We start from the raw sequence: 21,097 nt of genomic DNA on the forward strand, positions 1-21,097 counted from the left end.
TGCGTCTATATCGCATTGGGAAAAAAGGAGGTGTGATTTAACTCTTGGGCAAATTATGTTTGGGGGAATTTGAAAGGAAGGAAGAGGCTGGTTGGTTGGTTAAGATTTCTTTTGGGGGGTGGAAATAGATGTGGATGGACGAACTAGGGGATGGGAGATGCAGGAAAGGGAAAGGGCAAGGGTGGGAGTGTCTGTTGCAGCAGGCATCCTGTTGGATAGAAAATCCCAAGTGAATTTCGATAAAAAAAAGATTTTAAAAGAATCCAATCCGGAGAAAAGAGGGAGGTGGTAGGGATATGTGGTTTTTTTTTGGGGGGGGTAAGATGCGTGTGTATGGATTGGGGTCTGTATCTGTCCAATAATGTGAGGTATGTTGAAGAGAGTAATAGATGGAAAAATGAAATATCACCAAGTGAGAACGTATGATTGAGACTAACGATGAAAAAAAAAAGTCTCTGAAATTTATTGATTAGGTATGTATGAGACGGGGATGAAAGAGTGTGTGGGTTGGGTTGTGTGAGTGTGTGATTGTGATTGTGAGTGAGTGTGTGTGAGTGCAATCGGTGGAGTGTATGGATGGGTGATGAAGGGAAGGGAGGAGGTTGCTGTTTCCTGCTTCGTCCTAGTTAGCCCCCAACAGCCAACGCCAGATTGTGAAGGAATGCCCGATACGACACAGGCAGTCTCTCTCACTCTCGCTGGGTACCTTTTTTTGGTGGTGCCTTTGTCACAACGACGAAAGACGAAGACGTTGCTCTTTGTCGACGTTGTCGACGTCGCATTTTCATTCCGTTGTTCCCCACTCAACATCATGCTACTTACTTTACCTACCCATTCATCGGTTCAAGTCTGCATCAAAGCTCCGTGCTCCCGATTTTTCTTGTGCCCAACATCCCCATCAACACAAACCCAGCAGGCAGGTGCTAAAATACTCACTCAGCGTACAAGTTACGGTCAGGTTTGTAAGGATTGTAAGCCCCACAGGAGCAAAGAAGGAAAAACGGGGCACAGGTGGTTTGTAAAAAAAAAAAAAAAGCAGAGCCAGAGAGTCCTCAGCAGCAAGCACCGGTTGTTGCAGCGATGCTGAGTGTCTGCGCCGAAGCAGGCTTTGATGGTTGTGTTTCTGGCTAATAGTTTGGGTTTCCGTTTTCCCCCTTTTTTGCTTTTTTCCCTTCTAGGTTTCTTTTTCGTCCCTTCCCTTCTCTTCCCTTCTCTGGCCCTGTTTCTTTGTGGTTTGGCGTGCATGTAACGTGACTTGCGTGCAACCTACATGAAATATCTAGACTTCCTTCCAGGGTACTTTCCGAGCTTGGTAGAGTACGAGCAGTGTCATGTAGGTACCTTCCGGGAACATGACGCAGGAATAATCATCACTCGGAGCAGAGGGAAAGTGAAGGACAAGCAGGAGACAGGGAACTGCAACTTGCAATGTGGTCATTCGTGTTGGCCTGGCTGGAGGAGTACAAATTTGAAGAAGGTCAAAAAGAAAGAATCGCGATGAGCGCGAACTTGACGTCCTACTGAACGAGATTTCAATAGGGAAGGTAAGGGAACTCCCGATTCACCCAATCATGCAGCAAAGAAAGAAAAGGGAAAAGCGATGCACGAAGCCAAATCTGTCGGAATTGACAAACCTAGCCCTTCCTCATGTTTGACCAGCTTCTGGATCCCTGGTCTATCATTTCCATGTCTGGCCTGCCTACATATCATACAACAAACGAGAGCGGAGGGGGAAGGGGTAGAAAGAGCTAGATTGGACTAATAGTAACTTGAGCATAGCAATAAAATAAAACAAAGAAAGGGAAATAAAACAATGCATACCTGCTCTAGTTATACATATTTTGTTTTATTCTTGTCGCATCCGTTTACTCGACTTATAATTGAATCTAGAAGTATGTTATGCACGATACTGATAGTTTGAGTAAGTTGTAGTAGCAGCACCGGACGATTGGTCTTTGGCCCTTTGTGGTTGAGGTGGTGTGTGCCAGGGCGGAGAACTGCCTTCCTTTCTGCTGGCTGTTTTTAGCGTTGTTGCCACGGCGTCAAAACTAGGCCCAAGTTGCAACCTCGATTCCTGATGATTCGGGTCGGCAGGAATGGATGGATATGATGCTCAGAAGACTTTTTTTTACGAGTCTTTCCAGTCACTTCCCTTTGTTCGCAGGAAGGGGCTGAAGAGTTGAGTTTAGGGATGATCATGAGTGGATCTCCGAAGAAGGGCAGGACCGGCGTTCCCCCCATGCCACACCCCACAGAGCTAGCCTAGCCTGGATTGCTTGCTTGCTTGCCGCCATCACAACATGTCTGTTCTGTCCGTCTCCGTCCGCACGTCGACCTCAGGTTCGTTTCCGTCTCCCTGTAGATATCACTCTGTAGGCAGGTATGTAAAGTAGAGTCGTGTACTTTAAGTCACAAATTTACTCAACCCCCCAGCTCCAGCCCTCGCCCCCAGCCGTTTTGCTCATTTGGTTCATTTTGTGGAACGGCTCGGGGAGAACAGTAACAGTTCACAGCTCACAAATATATTATTTTATGAGGAGGAAAGAGATATGTACCTGCTAGGCCTACAGACTAATTGGAGTACTACAGTAGCTACATTTTACTTTGTACCTATGTACCACGCCCCCAATCGAACTGCAACCGATCATTTTAATCTTGGTCAATGCTAGGAGAAGCAGGCAGGTTTAACCGTCGAACTATATCGGAACCCTCTTGTTATCGATACATGAGTGTTTGAGATTTCCACTCAAAACGAGCAGGTAAAATGGAGGTTGGACATTTTTTAATTACTGAGCTGCTTGCTGCTCCCGGGGAAGGGTCGAGAATTAGCTGCTGCTGAGCCGGAATGAAACGTCGACAGTGTAATATTGTTAAAATAACTGCCTAACGTATATATAACGGCGATGGATCTTAATTTAGCCAAGTATTTAAGTGAAGTGCCCATTATTATTTTTGTTTTAAAGAAAAGATCAAGCAGCACGGTCGCGGCGTATTCCAAAGGGGAATTCGAAAGAAAGAAAGAAAGAAAAAACCTGTCTTTGAGTGAGAGGTTCCGCAAATCAGTAGAGCTCGAGTAGTACATAACTTGCCGCAGATATAGATAGACACCACCGCGCGCGAGCGAGCGCGAGCGATGTTATCTAATTCAGCCTGCAAATAAAGAAAACCGCATCATCCTCCCTCCACTAGATCCCGGAAAGTGCACATAGAGCTCCGCAGCATACCTGCAAAACCCGGCAATTCTACTGGCTAGGGCCGTTTGGGGTCATGGTCATACAGGACAGGATCACGTATGTTGCAAACAAGCAAGCCGGTATGAAGTGAGTCGGAAAGAATGATAGTGACAGTGATAATAATAAAAAGCCCGGTTTCGAAAGCGTCTGACGTTAATTATTCAGTGTATTTATGTAGGTAAGTATGTAGGTTGATAGATGATGTAGGTAATATGTGTGATCAGCTATTCTTTATCGTATTTTTAAAAAGTCGCCTGTCACTCTTGCCTGCCTGCCTGATTCAACAGTTAACGGTAGGTGAGAAATCTCAGGCTTAGGCTCAGGCTCAGTCAGGCTCGCAAGTACCCAAATGACCGCGCAGGCCCGCATCTAAACGAGCCCGTTATTCTCAAGCCTAAGGCTCTCGATCGATAAAGGCACGGGCATAACCTATTGATGAATCGGGAGGCAACAAAGAGACTGGTGAGTGAGTGAGTGAGTGAGTGAATGTCTCGATGTATGTAAGTGAAAACTAAACAGCATAATAACAATAATAATAAAAGCCGTGGCCATGATTGGCCAAGCTAGACATCATCATGAGCTTAGTTATTTGTATGTACGTGCTACGTACTGTACTTACGTACAGACGGGCCATTTCCAATAGGTATCCTCATCATGTTTCTCTTTCGACTCTCTGTATGTAAACCCTGTCCACCTGTCCTACCAGCTTTGTAGAGCATGCGGCGGGCCAAAACCGATCATGGCCGACAGGTAGTAGGTATCCTCCGCCGAAGTTTCCACGCGGTCTTTTTTTCTTTTCTTTTTTTCTTTTTCTTCTCGTTCTTCCTTTTTGTAATTTTCAAATCTAGACTCTAGTTATGCCAGCAGAGTTTAGTTAGGTTCCTCGGGTGAAGTCGAAAGGTTGAAGACCACACCTGGTCCACCACACACACACGCCAACCCGGTGTTGGTATCATGATCACACAGCAGCAGAAGAACGTGGGCCCTTTAGTCAGAGGTTGTCCGTCGGGCTTGACTATTCCTGGTCCCACAAAGTGCGGGTGGAGGAGTGAGTGTTCGTTATTCAGCAATACATATGCAGGCAAGTAGGCAGGCAGGCAAGCAAGCAGGCAAGCAAGCAGGCAAGCAAGCAAGCTCCCGATGATAGGGATAGTCCTAGTCCTAGATCCTGAGATGCTGCTCTGTTACTCGAGACTGAGATGATACCTAGCGCGGAGTGGGATGCTAGTGGGAGCTAGTGAGTGAGAGCTAGTGTGGGGCGTGGCAAACGAACGAACGAACGACCACCGGGCGTAATCACCGCTATCATACGAACATATACGAACATACAAACAGAAAAAGGTTTAATCGAAGTTCACGACGGAGTCTTGTCTTTTTCTTTTTTCTTTTTCTTTCTTTTCTTTCTTTTCTTTCTTTTCCTTCTCTCTAATAATTCTGTGTGCCGATCTGTCCGTCCGTCTAGGCAAGCAGCGAATTGAATTGGTTTCCCCTTGTTTACCGAGCGAACGGGAAAGAGAAAAGATATAAAACCGTTCAGTCATGAGTAATCTGCGGGGCCCTATCGATTGCGAAGCCACCCAGAAAAAGCCCAGAAACGAACTATCGTTCGGAGTTGGGAGCTTCTCCCCAAATTGCATTGACTGATTGATTTGATTGTATCATGATTGCAACAAAGAAAAAGAACGACACCGCGCGACTCGCGAGCTTTCTTGCATCCGCTACCCACATGCAGCAGCAGCAATCTCAGCACTCGCGAAAATCATCAAACAACGGGAAGGGAAGCACAACGAACGAACGACGGCCGAGCGCAACCATCCATTCACCGCCGCGCGCGTGTGTTTAGAGGATCCGTTAGGGGGAGTTAGAGGAACAGGAAGAAGAAGGGGAAGGAGGAGGTACAAACTCGACATCACGAAACAGACAAAGTTGATCAGCTAGCTCAGCCATATGATGGATGATACACACACCACACTCACACATCCTGTCAAGTCCAAGTTCAAGCCCGCGCAGATCCATCTATCACAATCACAATCACATCAAGGTGCGGTTAATGAACCCTTTCCTCTCTCTTTTCCTTGGCCCCCACACACCACCTGCAAGCCACCGAGAGGGCAGAGAGAGGTAGGCAAAAAGCAAAAATAAAAACCTCGATTTGATCGGCTCCACTTTCAATATTTCATTCAACCCCCGAGGAAGCATTGTTCTTCATATTCACCAACCTTGTTGATCTGTGTTTGGGACTTACTGTTGAGATGTAATGTAGGTGGGTTAGGTTAAATATGTATGTATGAGGGTTATTATCCAACAGACCCCATAATTTCCAGATATTTAACTAACTTCCTTGTTTTTTTTTATTTGTTCTAATATCCCCTCTCTTTGTTTTTCTGTTGGCTGAATTCATCAGTACTCACTTGAGGGGGGGGGGGGACGCCGAGTCGGTGTTTACTGTTGATGAATGTAGGTTGTGGGTCATTACGGGAGTTTCCACTGGATGGCAGCATTGAACAAACGAGTGAGTATTGTAAGAGCATGAGTGAGTGATAGATTACAGTCGCAACTCGATATGCCGGATCTCAATACGCCGGATCCCTTGCTATCCCGTACGAAATCCTCTGGGGTTTTGGTTTTGGTTTTTTTTTACTGCAAGATCAATTTGCTATCCCGGATTTTTTGCTATCCCGTATGAAATCCTTCGAATCTTGGCAATCCGGCATATCGAGTTGCGACTGTAGATTAATGCCAGAGGAGGAAGAAGACTCCCGCCCCCTCGTTTCGTTTGCCTGCCTACTACCTGGTAGAGTATCTACAGTACCGGCAGAGTAGATACTTTACGATACTCGCCTTACCTTGCCTTCTGCCCGCCGGTGGTCGCGGTCGACCTCTATCATATCATATCAAATCAACCACCTCCCCCCCCCAAATCACGAATTCCCCACTCCACAAACCCCCAACCATGGCATTCTGGCAAAATCTCATAAACCACAGACATGGACGTGGGTCTCTCTTCCCCTCCTCTCCGGCCCTTGCTTCACTCTCACTCTGAGGTACATACCCTGCCCAAAACACACACACACACACACACTCAGAGAAAAATAAAACGGCCGTAATCAGAAACAGAAAAGCAGAAACAACCGGTAGAAGTATCATCAATAAAAAAAACCCAACCCCAACCCATTAATCATATCTATCGATCGATAGATTACTATCTTCTACATATCGACCGGGGTAGAGGACGGACGCGCCACCTTTACCTTCAATTGCGGCGCGACACACTCGTGATCATGTTGATTGGCCTGTCGCATCGGGGAGAGTAAGGATATACAGGTAGAGAAAGCATCATTCATTCACAGGCATTGAAATTTGAAAAGCCACTGGTACCGGTAAATGATACCTCTACTCTACACGATGTTGTTGACTCTACCTGCTATATGCAAACATAACATACATACCCGCCGCGCACGCAAGAATACATACCCTACTCACCCGCAGTTGCAGGTCATATGGTACCTACTCTACTCGCGCGCTCGCGAGAAGGAGTGTATTATTTTGTAGATATAGACATCTATTAGGTTTAGTTTCGTTTTTGGTTTTGGGGGCGCCTGAGGAAGGAGGAGCTAATGGAAAAGCCGCGCATACGCCCGCCCCGCGTGCGAGCAAAGTAAAGCAAAGCAAAACCCGCAACGCAACGCAAAGGGGCCAATCAGGATGGTATTCCCGGCCGACGAACGAACGAACTAACGAGTGTTTTAGCCGGGCGGATTTCGAATATTGTTTACTATCAACTTGATCACTACATGATATCTACTCGCTCAACTCACTCACAAATAACACGATGCCTACAGTTAGTTTACACTGCCGGGCGGGCTGAAGGATTGTATGTAGCTGTAGATTACGATATCTTACTGTGCTCCGACACGACTCAGCCACAGCTCGAAACGAATGTGCCGGGATAGGGTTGGAGAGAGATCTTGAAAGTGAGGGAGAGGTATGGATGTGGATGTGATGTGACGTTCCACTAAGGCGCCGACATAAATATATCCAGCAGCAGCAAGCAGGCAGTCAGGCAGGCAGTTACGTTACATAGTGGCTCTAGGAATATGTGATCCGCGTGTTTGAAAATATCACAGGTAGGTACAATATGTAGGCGGGAGGCATGGCACCAGATGAACGAGAAACTCAGTACCTACAACCAGCAAGTTGATCGACAGTAAGTCGTCAGTCAATCAAATCATCGAGCCTGGCATCATCAATGCCAATAATAATAATGGTCAGACCCTATGTATGTAGAGGACACTGCAGGGCGAGTGAGAGAGAAGCATAATAGTACCACCAGGGGGGCATGATAGGTATCGTGAGTGCCTGACTACGTACATAACATCCTAACACACACAAATACACAACTACAATAGCAAAGGATACGTGTTAATTGGCTATGTTGCTCGCTCTGCCTCAGCTCAACGACAGTCAGTACTCATACTCCCCCCCGCCGCGCCCCGTAACTAGTAAATTTAAACGCCAGAACCTTTTTTTCTCACCATGCTTAAAGGGCCCTGGGTCGGTCAGATGACATGATATATCACCCGATAGCTATGTAGCTGTTGATATCATGGACGGAGCACAATCATAGGAGTACAGCACGGTGGGGTTGCATCAAGAAGTGTTTAAGAAAAAGGGGAACTCCGCCGTATATATGCATTGCAGCGCCAGTATCGAGAGAGTGAAGTCAGGTACTGTATCCTAGGTAATATGTAGGAGGTACCTACCTACGTAGGCCCAGCTAATACAATACCCACACATGGCTTGGGAGCCAACCATCATAAAGCCCTCTCTTCACTTCAAAAAGTAAAATTGGGTCGATCCAAATAAGTAATCTAACAACCTCACTCTCCGTCCGTATTCCCTGGAGATTACACCATCATCAATGAACCACCACGCACGAGATCTATTCATAGTCCCCACCCCGTCTAGTATCTGTCCGACCAGCTTCAAACAACCACTGACCGAGGTATGTAATAGCTTCCAGTTTCACAAACGAGTGCACTTATCCCCCGCTATTCCAAATCCGCGCACGGCCGTGACGATGAAGAAGTGGGGGAGGGTGGAGAAGTTCTAGAAAGGGTTGAGACCGTCCGGACGAGATATGAAACCTAGAAGCCCATCGGGCGCTGTTACTGGTTTCATAGGTCCACCACCGTACGGACCGGGCCAAGAATAGAGATGTAATTTCTTGAATTCCATCTAGACTGGCCGGTGGTTAGGGTTTGCCAAGGGGTTGCTGCTGCTACCACCGCCGCTGCTTAGTCAAAGAGGTGCTACTGTGTCAATGATAGTTATGGAAGGGAAAGAATATCTAGGTGGTGGGGTGGGGGCGTTGTGGTGGGGGTAGGGTATATGGAGGTATTTGCCGCGGGTTGTGATATCGAAAACTACCCGTAGCTTCATAGCGTTTCCGAACACGACCAATATTTCATGACATACAAAAAGGTGGATTTGGCGCTTTTTTGTATGGTATGCAATAGCGGTCGTGTCCGGAAACGTCATGAATTTACGAGTACCTAGTTTTACCCACAGATGGATGACAGTTTCCACCTCTGACCACCGGAAAGTGAAAATGATGTATATCTATCGCAGTGGCCCTTAAACTCTTCCCCCAACGTTAACACGGCCTAAAAGTAAATGGCTTGGATCTTGAGGCTTCACACACATCATTTCACCCGTATAAAGAACCTCGGCGGCGGCCTTGATAGCAAGAGCAACACACCGAGGCAGTGAAACGAGGTTCTTAATTCACATGTAGTTACCCCTCGAAGTTCCACATGGGCCTTGTAAGGCCTATTACCAAGGTTAGAGGCACCGGTCTGTAGATCTGTCTTTTCGGTCCCTATATAGAATTCACATTGATAGTGTAACCGTTTGGGTAACGAAAACAGCAGAAGAAGCGTGTTGAGCTCAAACACCGGCTCTGTAGAAAAGATCAACATATCATGGTGGTCCTGAGTGATTAGCCATCCAGGTAGTTATTCGAAATTCAACTAACCCTAACCCACACTCTGCATTAAAGCGTGCATTTCACATCTCACTTTGGACTCGACACGACCAGATCATAGGGTATTACTGAGCCTGCAGGACTTTCCTAGAGCATTGACCAGGATTCCAAGTAGGTTCTCAACAGACACATTCCTGCTGTCAACCGCTGTTATATTGGCCCCCCCCCCCCCCCCCGCGGACAAAAAGTACCTCCACATGAGTGCTGCCTAAATCTTGTTCTACTCTAGCAAAACCCGGAGATGTTCGAAATGCTTGGGGGTTTTGTGATATGTAGATGCTCTAGAGTCGGCGACTGACTGGTTGATGTGTTAATTGATTCCTCCCTTTATCCCGGGCCACTGTTTTCCGAAGATGTGGGGGGGTGGCTTATCTCCGGTATCGTTGTAGGACCCCTCTACATATGTGAGCTCGAGTGTGTATGAAGCATAATTACTTCGTCAGGCGCGACAGCAATTACTCCACTCTAGCGGAATCTTGCAAGTAATCCGATTTATGTTTTTTAGACAGTAAAATTTGATCTTTGAAGCTGCGCTGGCTGGGTTTCGGAGCCTACTTACTTACGTTAGTTAGCAGCTACATGTATTTATCTCAGGTAGAGGGTAGAGTACAATGTAGCTGCATGGAAGATTCTCTACATGCATGAATTCAAAGATTTCCAATACGAGTCCGAACTAGCGAGGTTGCAGGTTGTGTACCGGTACAGCCAATGCCGTGACTAGAAAGCCGACTCATCTAAATAGGTACTTGCAACTGTGTTAACTTGTAGAGTACGCAAGAAGACAAGACACCAAGGCATAAAATTCTAGTAATATCAAGAAAGCAGATCGACTGTAACACAACAGTCAGCTACTCAACCCGTCTTTTCAATTTACTCTACTCGTAAATTCATGACGTTTCCGGACACGACTGCCATTGCATACCATACAAAAAAGCGCCAAATCCACCTTTTTGTATGTCATGCAATATTGGTCGTGTTCGGAAACGCTATGAAGCTACGAGTAGAGTGCTCTACTTACTAGTAAATTCCTGCTGGCACGGATTGAATTACATGCCACAAAAGTGCCCTGTAACCTACATGCTCTAATTAAATTTAGGAGTATTCGTAGGGTATATTTTACGTACTTACGCACGCATGCAAAGGTAGCCTGCGTTGAAATACCATTCAAATGGTTCAAAAGGTTGGAATCACACTCTGCATCCAGGTTAGAGATGTCGATGTCTCAAGCAATCATCGTTCGACCTGAGTGTGTTTGCTCTAGAGTATTCATAAATGCTTTTTTATGCTCTTCAAATCTGAGATCTGGGCGCGCAGAGGTTTGTTCGACGTATCATGGTTGAGTGTTACCGACTGTGTAAAATACTAACGCCATTATTAGTAAAAGGTAATATATTAGGAATAGTACTAAATTCGGGTTCAAGACCAGACCCGTACGGGTTAGAAACTTAGATAGTGTAAACCATTTCTGTCAATGATCCTGAGTAAGGCGGGTTTGTGGTTTGTAGGCATCAACTGAGAGATGATTGGTGTATTTAGGAATAGGAGATTCGTTTAGTCGGGACAGATAACTACAATACCCATCTCGAGCGAGGGGTAATAATTTACATTCCCAAACGATACGCTAATCAGGAAAATTAACTACCGACATCAATTTCAGTGTTTTGTTTTGAGGGGAAAAGTGGTTTTCCTTCTCAAACCCCTCACTTCGCAAAACTTACATATTGGAGATAACAATCTGCGGGGCCTATTTACCTAAAGATAATCGGTTCAAACACCCCCGTTTGTCCAAAGACGCGCTACTCCACCTCATGCTTAACAACAACCGCCGCCGCCCAACGTCAGTCAATAACCCCGCCCTCCACCCAAAGCTCCCGGACCGGTGCCGCTTGTCTTCCAAATTAATTTCCTCAAAATTTTTCGCTCGATTGTTTCCCCCATGGCCCGCCACGATATCAAGAAAGGAGGGTGGAAGATCCGCGGATGATATCATTGTGGGTGATCAACTTAACTTAAGCCCGTTGCGACGTCGATAAAGTACAGACCATGACAGGTGCGTCGTTTAGAGGGACGGGGCTTTTGATTATGGTCAGGAATCAAGTCGAAGATTGTGCATAATGCGCTAGGTAGGCGGACCGAAGCCTTCCAGGACTCTCCGTCATCCACGATAGATTGTTGTCGACTTTAGGGACTACAAACACAACCAGTCTCTATTGTGAACAGTGTAAGTGACCCAGATCCGCGGTCGGAATGAGAATTCGTGATTGATCTGGTGATTGAGATTGGAGGATGACCCCGGTCCTGTGGCCAAAAAGGCATGATAGGTGGCTGCAAATCTCGACTTACGCAATGAGCGGAGTGAGGAAGTAGAGTACCTACATGATATGACGGACACTCTAATCCGTGCTTCCAAAGAGTGACTTGGTCTGATAATAATGATGGTAAGGGTGTCACCAATCAGCGAGGCGGTTGAAGAAGCATGAGTTGATCTTCTCCAGAATAGACGAGGTTTGTACGAGCGTGGATGACTCCTAGCCACTCAGACACTCCACTCACTCGAACAGTTAACCAAAGAGAAGACCAGCGTTGTAACCGGCTCCTGTACCCCTTCTCCACCAATCATCATTGGCTGTCCGAGTTCAGGTATTCGAGTGGCTGGATCCTTGAAAAACGTCTTAACCTTACTAATAATGCTCAGTGGTGAGAAAGCACGACAACCTTAAAACTGTAATTAAACTCACCACAAAAACTATATAATAGTAGAAAATAGAATCCATCTTATGGTTTATTCCATGTTTTTACTTCGGGGGTAGATTGTCTGCACGTGGGGATATGCAAGACGTATGTACCTACACATGCAAACGAGACACGCGAGATGAGACGAAGCAGGAGTTGTTTCCTAGATCTGCACAGTCAGCGAGGGTTCCTATCCGACATTATTATAGTTTGGAGGCCTGTTATTAAGACTCAGTCCCCGGTGAGATAGATGAGTCTTGATCGTGTGCTCGAGATGCGGAATCACTCATCTTCAAGTCATACCAATAATTATCACAGAGAGGATGATAATAGAAGATCTAAACCTAGAGGGTTTATGGCACTTTTTAACGAGAGTATGTGCTTACGTATACCGTAGGCAACTGCCAATGTGTTCGTTAGTGTAGGCTATGTAACTAGCATTTTGATAATGACACATGTGAAAGAAAATCGAAAGCTCGCATGGTTTTCTTCCCCTTTCCAGATCTACGTTCTCACCGGCAGCCATCTGTAGGTGCGTTCAATCGTACCTTCAACCGCATATCGATATCATACCTGGTCTCGTGCCCACGACACAGTCAACCGCCAGCTCCCACACAATAAATGAATTATCAATCAATCAACCAGCTCCCGGCTATACGAGTGATAACCCATGACCGGACACACCACGACAGCCCATTATTGCAATATGGTCCACAATTAAAGGAAGTGTTATCAAGTTCCGTCAGAAATGTGGAGTTATATCTGATCTTCCGCGTGATAAGATCGAACTCGGATGCATATATGCCCACCGGCGTTTTGTAAAATGACAGAACGAAGTCGGTAGACTCGAGGTACTTAGTACAAAACGGAAGACTTTATTTTATTAACTAATACACAGGAAGCCTGAGCCTCAGCATATCGAGCTTCCAACAAACCTATCTATCCCTCTGGACGTAGGCCCGGAAGCCACATCAACATCACCAGCACCGGATGCAATTGATGAATTAAACAAAACAAAACAAAACAAAACAAATCACCAGCACCGAGAACCGCGAGTGATAGGCTGTGACCAAACACGCACAAACTTTACATGTATTATCCGTTATTTCTCTTATCAAATAATAGATCTCTTATATATAAATGTAATTCCGGTGTTATAGGGTGGGCAGCATTGCCAGACGAAGGGAATAAGCAGCACGGTCCAAACAAGGCTAGAGATTGCGGGTTTTTTTTTTTTTTTTTTTTTTTTTTTTTTTTTTTTTGTTTAATTCATTAATTGCTAGAGATTGCGGGTAGCGACGGGTACAATATAAAATAAGATGATATTCGAGGGTGTCTTTTCTCGTGAATTCCAGAATTAAGGAGGTCTCGGAATTGTCAATACTCGAGACTTAGGGTTAGGGGCCAGGATCATCAGGTTTCTTAACGAAGGGATTTTGGGGGGCCAAAGTTACATGCAGAGATATAGGTCACAGACGGCCACTCCATGTTTCGAGACTGATTTGTCTTGTTTTGTTATGGCGCGGTAAATGTGTCAAAAGTAATTTTACCACCGGTGGTATAAATACTGAATTTCAGTCCTTGTGCCAGTATAAACACTGAATTTCAATCTTTATGCTGCGATATACTTCATTAGTAGATGTTCAATCACGAATGCCAACACTTATGAAAGTTTCCCACCGGTGGTGAAATACCTGCCACTGGTGGTAAAATACCTGTCACCAATGGTGAAATTCCCCACCGGTGGGCAATAGGACTCATACATTGGCATTATATAGCCCCTTTTGGCCAAAAGATCTGTGCTTTTGTCCATTATAAGGTATAAACGACGGTATTATTTTCACCACCGGTGGTAAAACGATTTACTACCGTTGGTGAAATTACTTTTGACACATTTACCGCTCCGTATTTTAATTTTGTCATCTCTAACCCTATAGCTAGCCATGTTTTGTTTTATCTCGTGTCTCGCGCGTGTCTCGGGACAAAGGTCTCGAGACTTTTCGTCTTGTGCCCATCACTAATTGCGAGTCAAAGGTTCTGCCGAAAAAAAATAGTTATGGCGCTGATACCAAAGCTCCGCATAGTAGAGTCGGAACGTCCCAAATACACATACCCGCCATATTAAACTTCAATTTGTGGCCGTCGCTCTAGTGAGCCGTGAGTTCATAGTAGGAATTTCTGTTCATTCATAACATGGCGAAATTTACCTAGCAATAAGTATGCGACCCTCGAGTAGAAATCATAACATCTAGGATAACCAGATGTGCTCTCATTACCACTCTATGTATATCCATTCTCCTTGCAATAGGAGTTATCACGAGTGCTGTATTGTGAATATGGGGTGCTAAATATGCCCCAGTATCTTCTTCTCATACACTGCGAGAGATAAAAATATCTCCATACCCATAAGAAACCCTCTCAGTACTCAGCACCGTCTTCTCGTCTTTGCATGCAATCAACCCCATCACGCAACCGAGTGATATCCCATGCACCACTCTCGCCTCAGCACAATGATAAAAATTACAGCCCTAAAAGCTACAACCATAGCCTTTTTAAAAAAAAAAAAAATACTAAAGTAAAAATACGAAAAGCGATTTCTCATCCACCCCTAACCCAACATTCCCAGATCCAACGGAACCGTACTGCCCGTCCCCCCACTCCTATACACCTTCCTCTCGCCGCCGAACACCCTCGGCTCCGGCAGGTCCTCCTCGCGCTTAAACCTCCACCTACTATCATCAACCACATATCTAGTCCTCTCGCGCCTCCCGCGCGGAGCCGGCCTCGACGGCGGCTCTGGCGGCGTGCGGCCCGCATACATGTCGCCTGTCGCTTTTCTGGCCGCGACAACAGCGGGCCTCATCTGCGGACTTGTGGACGAGGATGTGGGGAGTGATGAGGGGCACGGGGCGCGGGAGGTCTGAGGTGCGAGGTAGAGGTATTGAGGCGCCCTGTTTCAGAGAGGAGCGGGGCGGAGGTTTTGCGGAAACCGAGCGGACGGGGAGGTGCGGAGGTGGGTAGAGGCGGTGAGATGGGTGCACTGCGGTAGTGAGAGGCAGAATTGGGGCGGTTTGCCGGAATGGGAGGCGGGTGCCGCTGGACTGAAGGGCTGGAGGCGGAGCTAGAGGAGCTGGAGGGTATGGGCCGAGGAGGTACTGTAGGCACTGTAGAAATTGCCGGGGCTGCCGGGGCACTCGGAGAGGCTGACCGCCCCGGAGAAGAAATATACGACGATGATCTAGATGCTATAACCCCCCGGGTCAGTCAGCTCTCTCCAGTCCCTACCATCTCCATCTCAAAGCAGATCCCCAAACCACTCGCAACACAAACTATCACTCGGCCCAAAGAAAACCTACCTCCAGTTGCCACACCCCCACGACTCTTCAACTTCGGTATCCCACCTGCAAACATACCCGCCAGCTGCGGCGCCCCGTCCCCCGCCGCATCAACCTCCGCCCTGTCGCCGCGGAAGCAGCTGCTGCTCGCGCTGCTGATGTTGCCATCTAAGCCGCTGCGGTCGCGGGTCACGGTTTTTCGGAGACGGATGCCGCGCGTGATGTCGGCGTTTAAAGTGCTCTACAGGGGGTGTTAGTACGTGGGTTGTGGTGAAGGAGAGGAGGGGGGTACCCGGTCTGGAGTGTTTGCCTGGTGTTGTTGGGGCGGCGGAGGAGGTGGAGGAGGCGGGGGAGGGGGAGGGGGTGCACCGCCGCTAAAGAGACGGAGTAAGGGTTTGGGCATTGCTGATTCCTCTTTTTTGTGTGTGTTTGTATTCTTTGGGAGGTGAGCAAGTGAGTGATGTAGTTTATAGACGTAGCTGAGGTAGCCATAGAATGTCCCCGGAACGTATCCTTTCTATGCGCAATCTGTCCGTATCCATTATCTGTGGCTGCGTTGGCCGTAGCTCGGGGGCGCGGGCGTGGATTGGCGTGTAACAAGGCGGAGTGGCGTGAGCAGAGGGAATAAATAATACTATGTTATGTAGCACGTGCATCAGCATCGATCGCCGAGTGACATCTGGTGATCGGTGACATCCCTATCTTTTTTCAATTGAGTGGTTCGTTGATTGAAGGCCCTCATGATAACTAAAGTGTCTAAACTACATACTTACACGACTTGTAAATAAATCAAGCCCCTGTATGTGTAAGAAGACATGTAAGTACACCCACCCATGGCCGCCCATTTACTCATGATATAAAAATCATAACATGTACCCATCCTTTATCCAAGACGACGAAAAAAAAAGAAACAATTAAAAAGATAAAATCATACAACTCATAATAATAATAATAGTACCCCAAAGCATCCCCCCCAAAAAAAAAACACAGGCGCCCCAAACATCTAATAAATCCACACTACCAGTTGTCGTTATTGTTGCCATGACAAAAAATACCCTTCTTGTTTAGGAGTAGTTCATGACGCGCCGTGATACTCCAGGGTAACGACCCAGTCAGCGGCAAATTCAACCCCATGTCTCCTTCGGGTCCCGTACTTCCTCCACGCCGTGTTGGAAATCCCAATGTCAGCGACGTAAAGATTCCATCCAGCCCCAACGCCGGAGACCAGTGCATTCAGAAGCCCAGTCTTCGGGGCACCCATGCACACGACCCACTTGGCCTTCATGTGGAACGTGCCCGTATCTTCAAGCTGCGCAACCTCACCTAAACAACCGTCAATACAATGATCCAAGCCACGACAAACGAGGATAGGGGGACAAACCAGTACTACCATCAACACCACTAGGAATATCAACCGCAAGAACGCTAGCCTTGCTCTTATTCGCAAACTGCACCAACTCAAACGCCGTCGCCTGCTGATCCGTCCGCAGATCCTCAATACTCAGATGCGTGCCCAAAAGCCCATCAATAATCAGCTCCGGCGGCGAATCCAGCGTCTTCAAATTACTCGCCAGCTCCTCCCACCTCGCCACGCGCCCGCCTGCGTTACGGAAGATGTTCAGCTGCCTGCGCACATTCTCGAGGAGCTCGTCTTCCCTCTCGAGACCGAGCACACACACCATCACGCGGACGTGGTGGTTCTTCAGGTGCCGCCCCGCAGCAATGGCGCGGGCGCCGGATTTGTGGTTGCCTGCAAAAACAAGCACGACAGGGAGAGAGTTGTGGTTGGAGGCCGAGATGCGTTTGCCGAACGCCTGGATGGCCACCTGCGCAATCCCGCGGCCTGCGTTCTCGGTCATCATGTCGTCTGTCAGGCATAGCTCTACCTCCGCGATCCTTTCAACATCTAGCATCTGCAACGGGCTTACTACAGGGCATGGCCTATGGCCGGGGGCAAGTCGTAAAGCTGATTTAGAATGCTTAACAGCGCCCGAGGGGCCCACTCCGCCTCCGCTGGAGGAATGCGCATATTGTAGGTTTTCAAACGAGCGCATCCCGGTAGGGTTATTTGTGAGCTGGCGTGTCCGGCGACGGGATTCTTGCCGTGACATGGCCCGCCTACTGCTTCTCCCACTATCCGCAGCCCCACCATCGCCCCGGCCTCTAGCATGGTGATCCGAATCCTCGGAGGATTCGGATTCTTCCGCAATGAATTCCGGCGAGTCCCAGCCGTCACGTTCGGTTAATGACTGGCCATTGGCATAATTGCCAAGAACATTTTCAGTGTGATGGTAGTTCTTCTTGGCCGTAGCAGAACCCTTGCTTGTAGGATTGCGTTGGGGAAGACGATTAAATGACACCAGGCGGTCTCCTTCAGCGATTGTGTCTTCAGCCTACCCTTGCATGTTAGCATGGAGATTTGGGAATGTATATTGCGATCCAGCCCTCACCTTGAGTTGGCTGAAAACTGATTTCTTATCAAATCTATCTAGATTACCCTGAAAGTCGAACTCCCTCTCCTTGTAGTCATTGACATCCTCTGTGGCCCACCCCTCCTCTTCAGCGTTGGTCGTATTGCCGTCATACCTATTATTGTTCCGCTTCTGGCGTCTGTTCTTCCTCCCCGCCATTCCTGGCTGGACAAAATGACTGGCGCTTGCACTTGCCGCCTGTGCGATTGCGCCCCCAAACATACCGGGAGCGATAGAGTTTTCACGTGCACGATCTTCCTGGGCCATGGGTTCAGAGAGTTGATGTTGCTCATATTGCTTCTTTAAATGCGACTTTCCACGGCGTGAGCGCTTTCCTTGGAACTTCTGGCGGACACCCGGGGTTGGCGGCATCGCCACGGAGCTAAGGTTATCATCGGTTTCATCAAATGCGTTATACTCACCAGCAGCATCACCTTTGATAGACAGCTCGGCGAATGGAGCACTAATGGCCGCCGAAACTAAAGATGGCGCGCGCGATTGGGATTGTATACCCACTGCACTAGATCTTGAAGGTTCTGCAGGGGCATTTGTAGGAAATGAGTGCGCGTTTTGGGTGTTTGGCATTCCTAGCGTATTTAGGCTTAGGTTGGAGCCGTGGGAAGAATCCTGGCGCTTTGTAGTTGGGTTTGGAGGTCGCGGGATCGACGGCATGATGCTTGCTGATATCCGCGGCGGTGTAGAGAAACTAGCTTGAGGCTGTTGGGGTGCATGGTGGGCAACCGGGGGTGTCTGGGTTGGTGCGGGCGGCTTCTGAGAGATTGAGAGAATCGCGGGATCGATGAATTGGGAAGGGGCGACAACCTGGGGCGTGGTGGAGGTAACTATTGTGGTTGTGTAAGAGTAGGGTTGGTTATGGTGGGCAAGAGCTTGGTTTTGATTGCCTGTTTGGTACATTTGAGGGGGAGGCGCGGGCGGGTTGTGAACAACGAGCGGCTGCGGGGGTAAAGGAGCATGAAGCGGCGGCGGCGGGGCATACGACTGAGGTGTGGGCTCAGGGGGCATGATTTCAATGTCTTTAATTTGGTGACCGATCACGGTGTAACTAGGGATAGAATACCCTGAATCCACAAACACAACTAGAGGAAAGTAAGCATTTTGAAAACGAACTCAAAACTATCAGGTATTGAGAAGCATACCATTGGAGAGTGTCAGCTCCGTCCCGTGCACTTCAGCTACAAGACCACGGACTCGTGTTTGATCTTGGTCATTGAGAGTGAGAAGTATAGTTAGGCCGATAAACTGGTCTGCCATGGTGGAAAGGGGCTCGTCAATGGAGATACAAAGGGTCCGAATATTTAGTTGTGGAGCGAAGTTATGAGATGGGGCTAAGTTGATTGTTGAAAGGGGAAGAGTAAAGATGACGTTTGAGTAGTACGGATGTAGACGTGACGTGAAAAGAGCTCGGATGAGAAAGTGCTTTTTTTCTGGCGCACAATGAATTCCAATGCATGAAAAATGTAGCCGGGTAACTGTGATTGCTCAATATGGACAGGTGCTCGGTCTGATACTGCATGTAGCTACATGTAGTGTTGGACAACCGTCGGCCTCAACTTCACCTCTTCCCCCCCACCAAAGCCGCCTCCCCACTATCTAGAAACAATTTCAATAGGCCCATACATATATCTTGAAAAATGTCACGACAAGAAACTCCGTTCGTTCCTTTTTCACCAAATCCTTCACTGCAGCAAGGTACCCCGACATCCACTGCCCCTCTTAAACATAGCTTGACTGCTTCATCAACGTCAAACCTCCGTTACTCGTCATCACGGAAATCTATTTATGACCGTCACCTCAACCGCTCTCAGCGATCCGAGCTGTCAAAAGCTAGCTTTGCATTCCTGTTTGGGGAAATGGTTCAATATGCACAGAAGAGAGTGTCGGGAATTCAAGATCTGGAGAAAAAGTTGGTTCTTAATTTCACAGTTGTTCTAATAGCTACGGGCGTCACACAATTCGATATTCCGCAAGGATGGGATATTGTGTAGCGCCTTGGTTGATAGCTATTAGGGGGAATCCCATACAACTGTCCGGTCACTGACTTTACATTCCTTACATTAGATTAAACCTCCATGGCTACACAATCGGCCAACGTCTGCTTGAGCTTCTCCTCTGGCGTGACGGCCGCTCCGCAAAACGCGAAACCCGTATCCTCGGCATCCTTCAGTTCATTACTACCACACTCTACCGCTCCGTCTTCAACAAACCCGCCGATGGCCTTGAAAAGTCCCGTGATAACGAGGACGAGTATATGTTGATAGATAATGACCCTATGGTTAGTTCTTACATTTCCGTCCCGAAGGAAATGTCACAACTTAATTGCGCGGCGTTTGTTGCTGGGATCATCGAGGCTGTCCTGGATGGATGCTTGTTTCCAAGCAGGGTCACTGCCCATAGTGTTCCCACTGATCAATATCCGGGAAAGACAGTATTTTTGAGTAAGTTTTTACCACCAGAGGGGGTTTTTCCCCTCGGGAATCCCACATCGTAGTAGCTTAATTCAGTTGCTTTTCGCTCAATGTAATAATTGCTAACTTTCAACCTCCGCTCTTAAGTTAAATTCGACGAATCAGTTCTCGAACGTGAAGCCGTCCTATAAACAGCTCTGTATTTTACCATAATACCCTCTCCTTCAAGTTTGTTTTTTGCGGGTGGTCTTTTTGGCGCTCGGGGCGTTTGTGGCAGAATGGCATTCTGGGTTATATGATCGATTTCCCCACCTCTTTCCAGTGCCCGATTCAAATGAAACTTTCCCATCGGTGACAGTGATAGCGAGGACGCCGGGGTTGCGTCTGGGTTGCTTGAAGAGGGTTAAAGAAACTCTGCTTCATTTTCTCATTGACCCTTGGGGATATGGCTTTAATAGTGGGAGGTTGTTATAGTTCAGTGGTGGTCGTGGTGTACTTTTTTTCGGGGGGAAATGGGAATGAGGGTCCTAGGTATTCGGTCCTCGTTTGAGAACTCACGAGGAAACCTTTGGTACCTAATACTGTACTATGTAGTCAAGCGACCGAAAAAGTTTGGGATGTTAAACGCTATGGAAGTGGCTCTATAGATACGTAGCTGATTGAACGGAATATAAACGATTTGACCATCGAAAGAGGACTGTAAGGTATCTGGTCGGAATTTGCGAAGATTCTTTGATGATTAAGGTATATGTGATAAGGTATATGCGTAATTTCTCTTTTGAAATCTCTAATATCTAGTCGGAAAGATAATGATTCTAAAAACAGATGGTATTTATCACAAGCCCAACCAGAA

General features: G+C 47.4%; 6 protein-coding genes across 6 annotated transcripts; 2 read left to right on the forward strand and 4 right to left on the reverse strand.

The window, feature by feature from the left end:
* Positions 1-469: 469 nt before the first annotated feature.
* On the reverse strand, positions 470-782 carry LAJ45_07520 (uncharacterized protein; the record flags this gene model as incomplete). The annotated part of the gene is made up of 2 exons (XM_046117077.1): positions 470-612; positions 707-782. 2 exons carry the CDS (start codon positions 780-782, stop codon positions 470-472), a joined length of 219 nt encoding a protein of 72 aa, XP_045969722.1.
* An 8,998-nt stretch (positions 783-9,780) lies between these two features.
* On the reverse strand, positions 9,781-10,549 carry LAJ45_07521 (uncharacterized protein; the record flags this gene model as incomplete). The annotated part of the gene is made up of 6 exons (XM_046117078.1): positions 9,781-9,830; positions 9,890-9,896; positions 10,026-10,109; positions 10,298-10,352; positions 10,404-10,473; positions 10,522-10,549. The coding sequence occupies 6 exons, from the start codon at positions 10,547-10,549 to the stop codon at positions 9,781-9,783; spliced, it is 294 nt and encodes a 97-aa protein (XP_045969723.1).
* A 538-nt stretch (positions 10,550-11,087) lies between these two features.
* LAJ45_07522 (uncharacterized protein) lies at positions 11,088-11,646 on the forward strand (the record flags this gene model as incomplete). The annotated part of the gene is made up of 4 exons (XM_046117079.1): positions 11,088-11,270; positions 11,343-11,364; positions 11,426-11,500; positions 11,558-11,646. The coding sequence occupies 4 exons, from the start codon at positions 11,088-11,090 to the stop codon at positions 11,644-11,646; spliced, it is 369 nt and encodes a 122-aa protein (XP_045969724.1).
* A 3,116-nt stretch (positions 11,647-14,762) lies between these two features.
* LAJ45_07523 (uncharacterized protein) lies at positions 14,763-15,750 on the reverse strand (the record flags this gene model as incomplete). The annotated part of the gene is made up of 3 exons (XM_046117080.1): positions 14,763-15,250; positions 15,369-15,588; positions 15,640-15,750. 3 exons carry the CDS (start codon positions 15,748-15,750, stop codon positions 14,763-14,765), a joined length of 819 nt encoding a protein of 272 aa, XP_045969725.1.
* Positions 15,751-16,422: 672 nt separating this feature from the next.
* Positions 16,423-19,090, reverse strand: LAJ45_07524 (uncharacterized protein; the record flags this gene model as incomplete). The annotated part of the gene is made up of 4 exons (XM_046117081.1): positions 16,423-16,670; positions 16,729-17,740; positions 17,798-18,915; positions 18,976-19,090. 4 exons carry the CDS (start codon positions 19,088-19,090, stop codon positions 16,423-16,425), a joined length of 2,493 nt encoding a protein of 830 aa, XP_045969726.1.
* Positions 19,091-19,470: 380 nt separating this feature from the next.
* LAJ45_07525 (uncharacterized protein) lies at positions 19,471-20,435 on the forward strand (the record flags this gene model as incomplete). The annotated part of the gene is made up of 3 exons (XM_046117082.1): positions 19,471-19,742; positions 19,898-20,274; positions 20,392-20,435. 3 exons carry the CDS (start codon positions 19,471-19,473, stop codon positions 20,433-20,435), a joined length of 693 nt encoding a protein of 230 aa, XP_045969727.1.
* Positions 20,436-21,097: the final 662 nt, after the last annotated feature.

The sequence above is a fragment of the Morchella importuna genome, assembly GCF_003444635.1.
Source record: "Morchella importuna strain M04M26 chromosome Unknown Morimp01GS024, whole genome shotgun sequence".
Classification (NCBI taxonomy): domain Eukaryota; kingdom Fungi; phylum Ascomycota; class Pezizomycetes; order Pezizales; family Morchellaceae; genus Morchella; species Morchella importuna.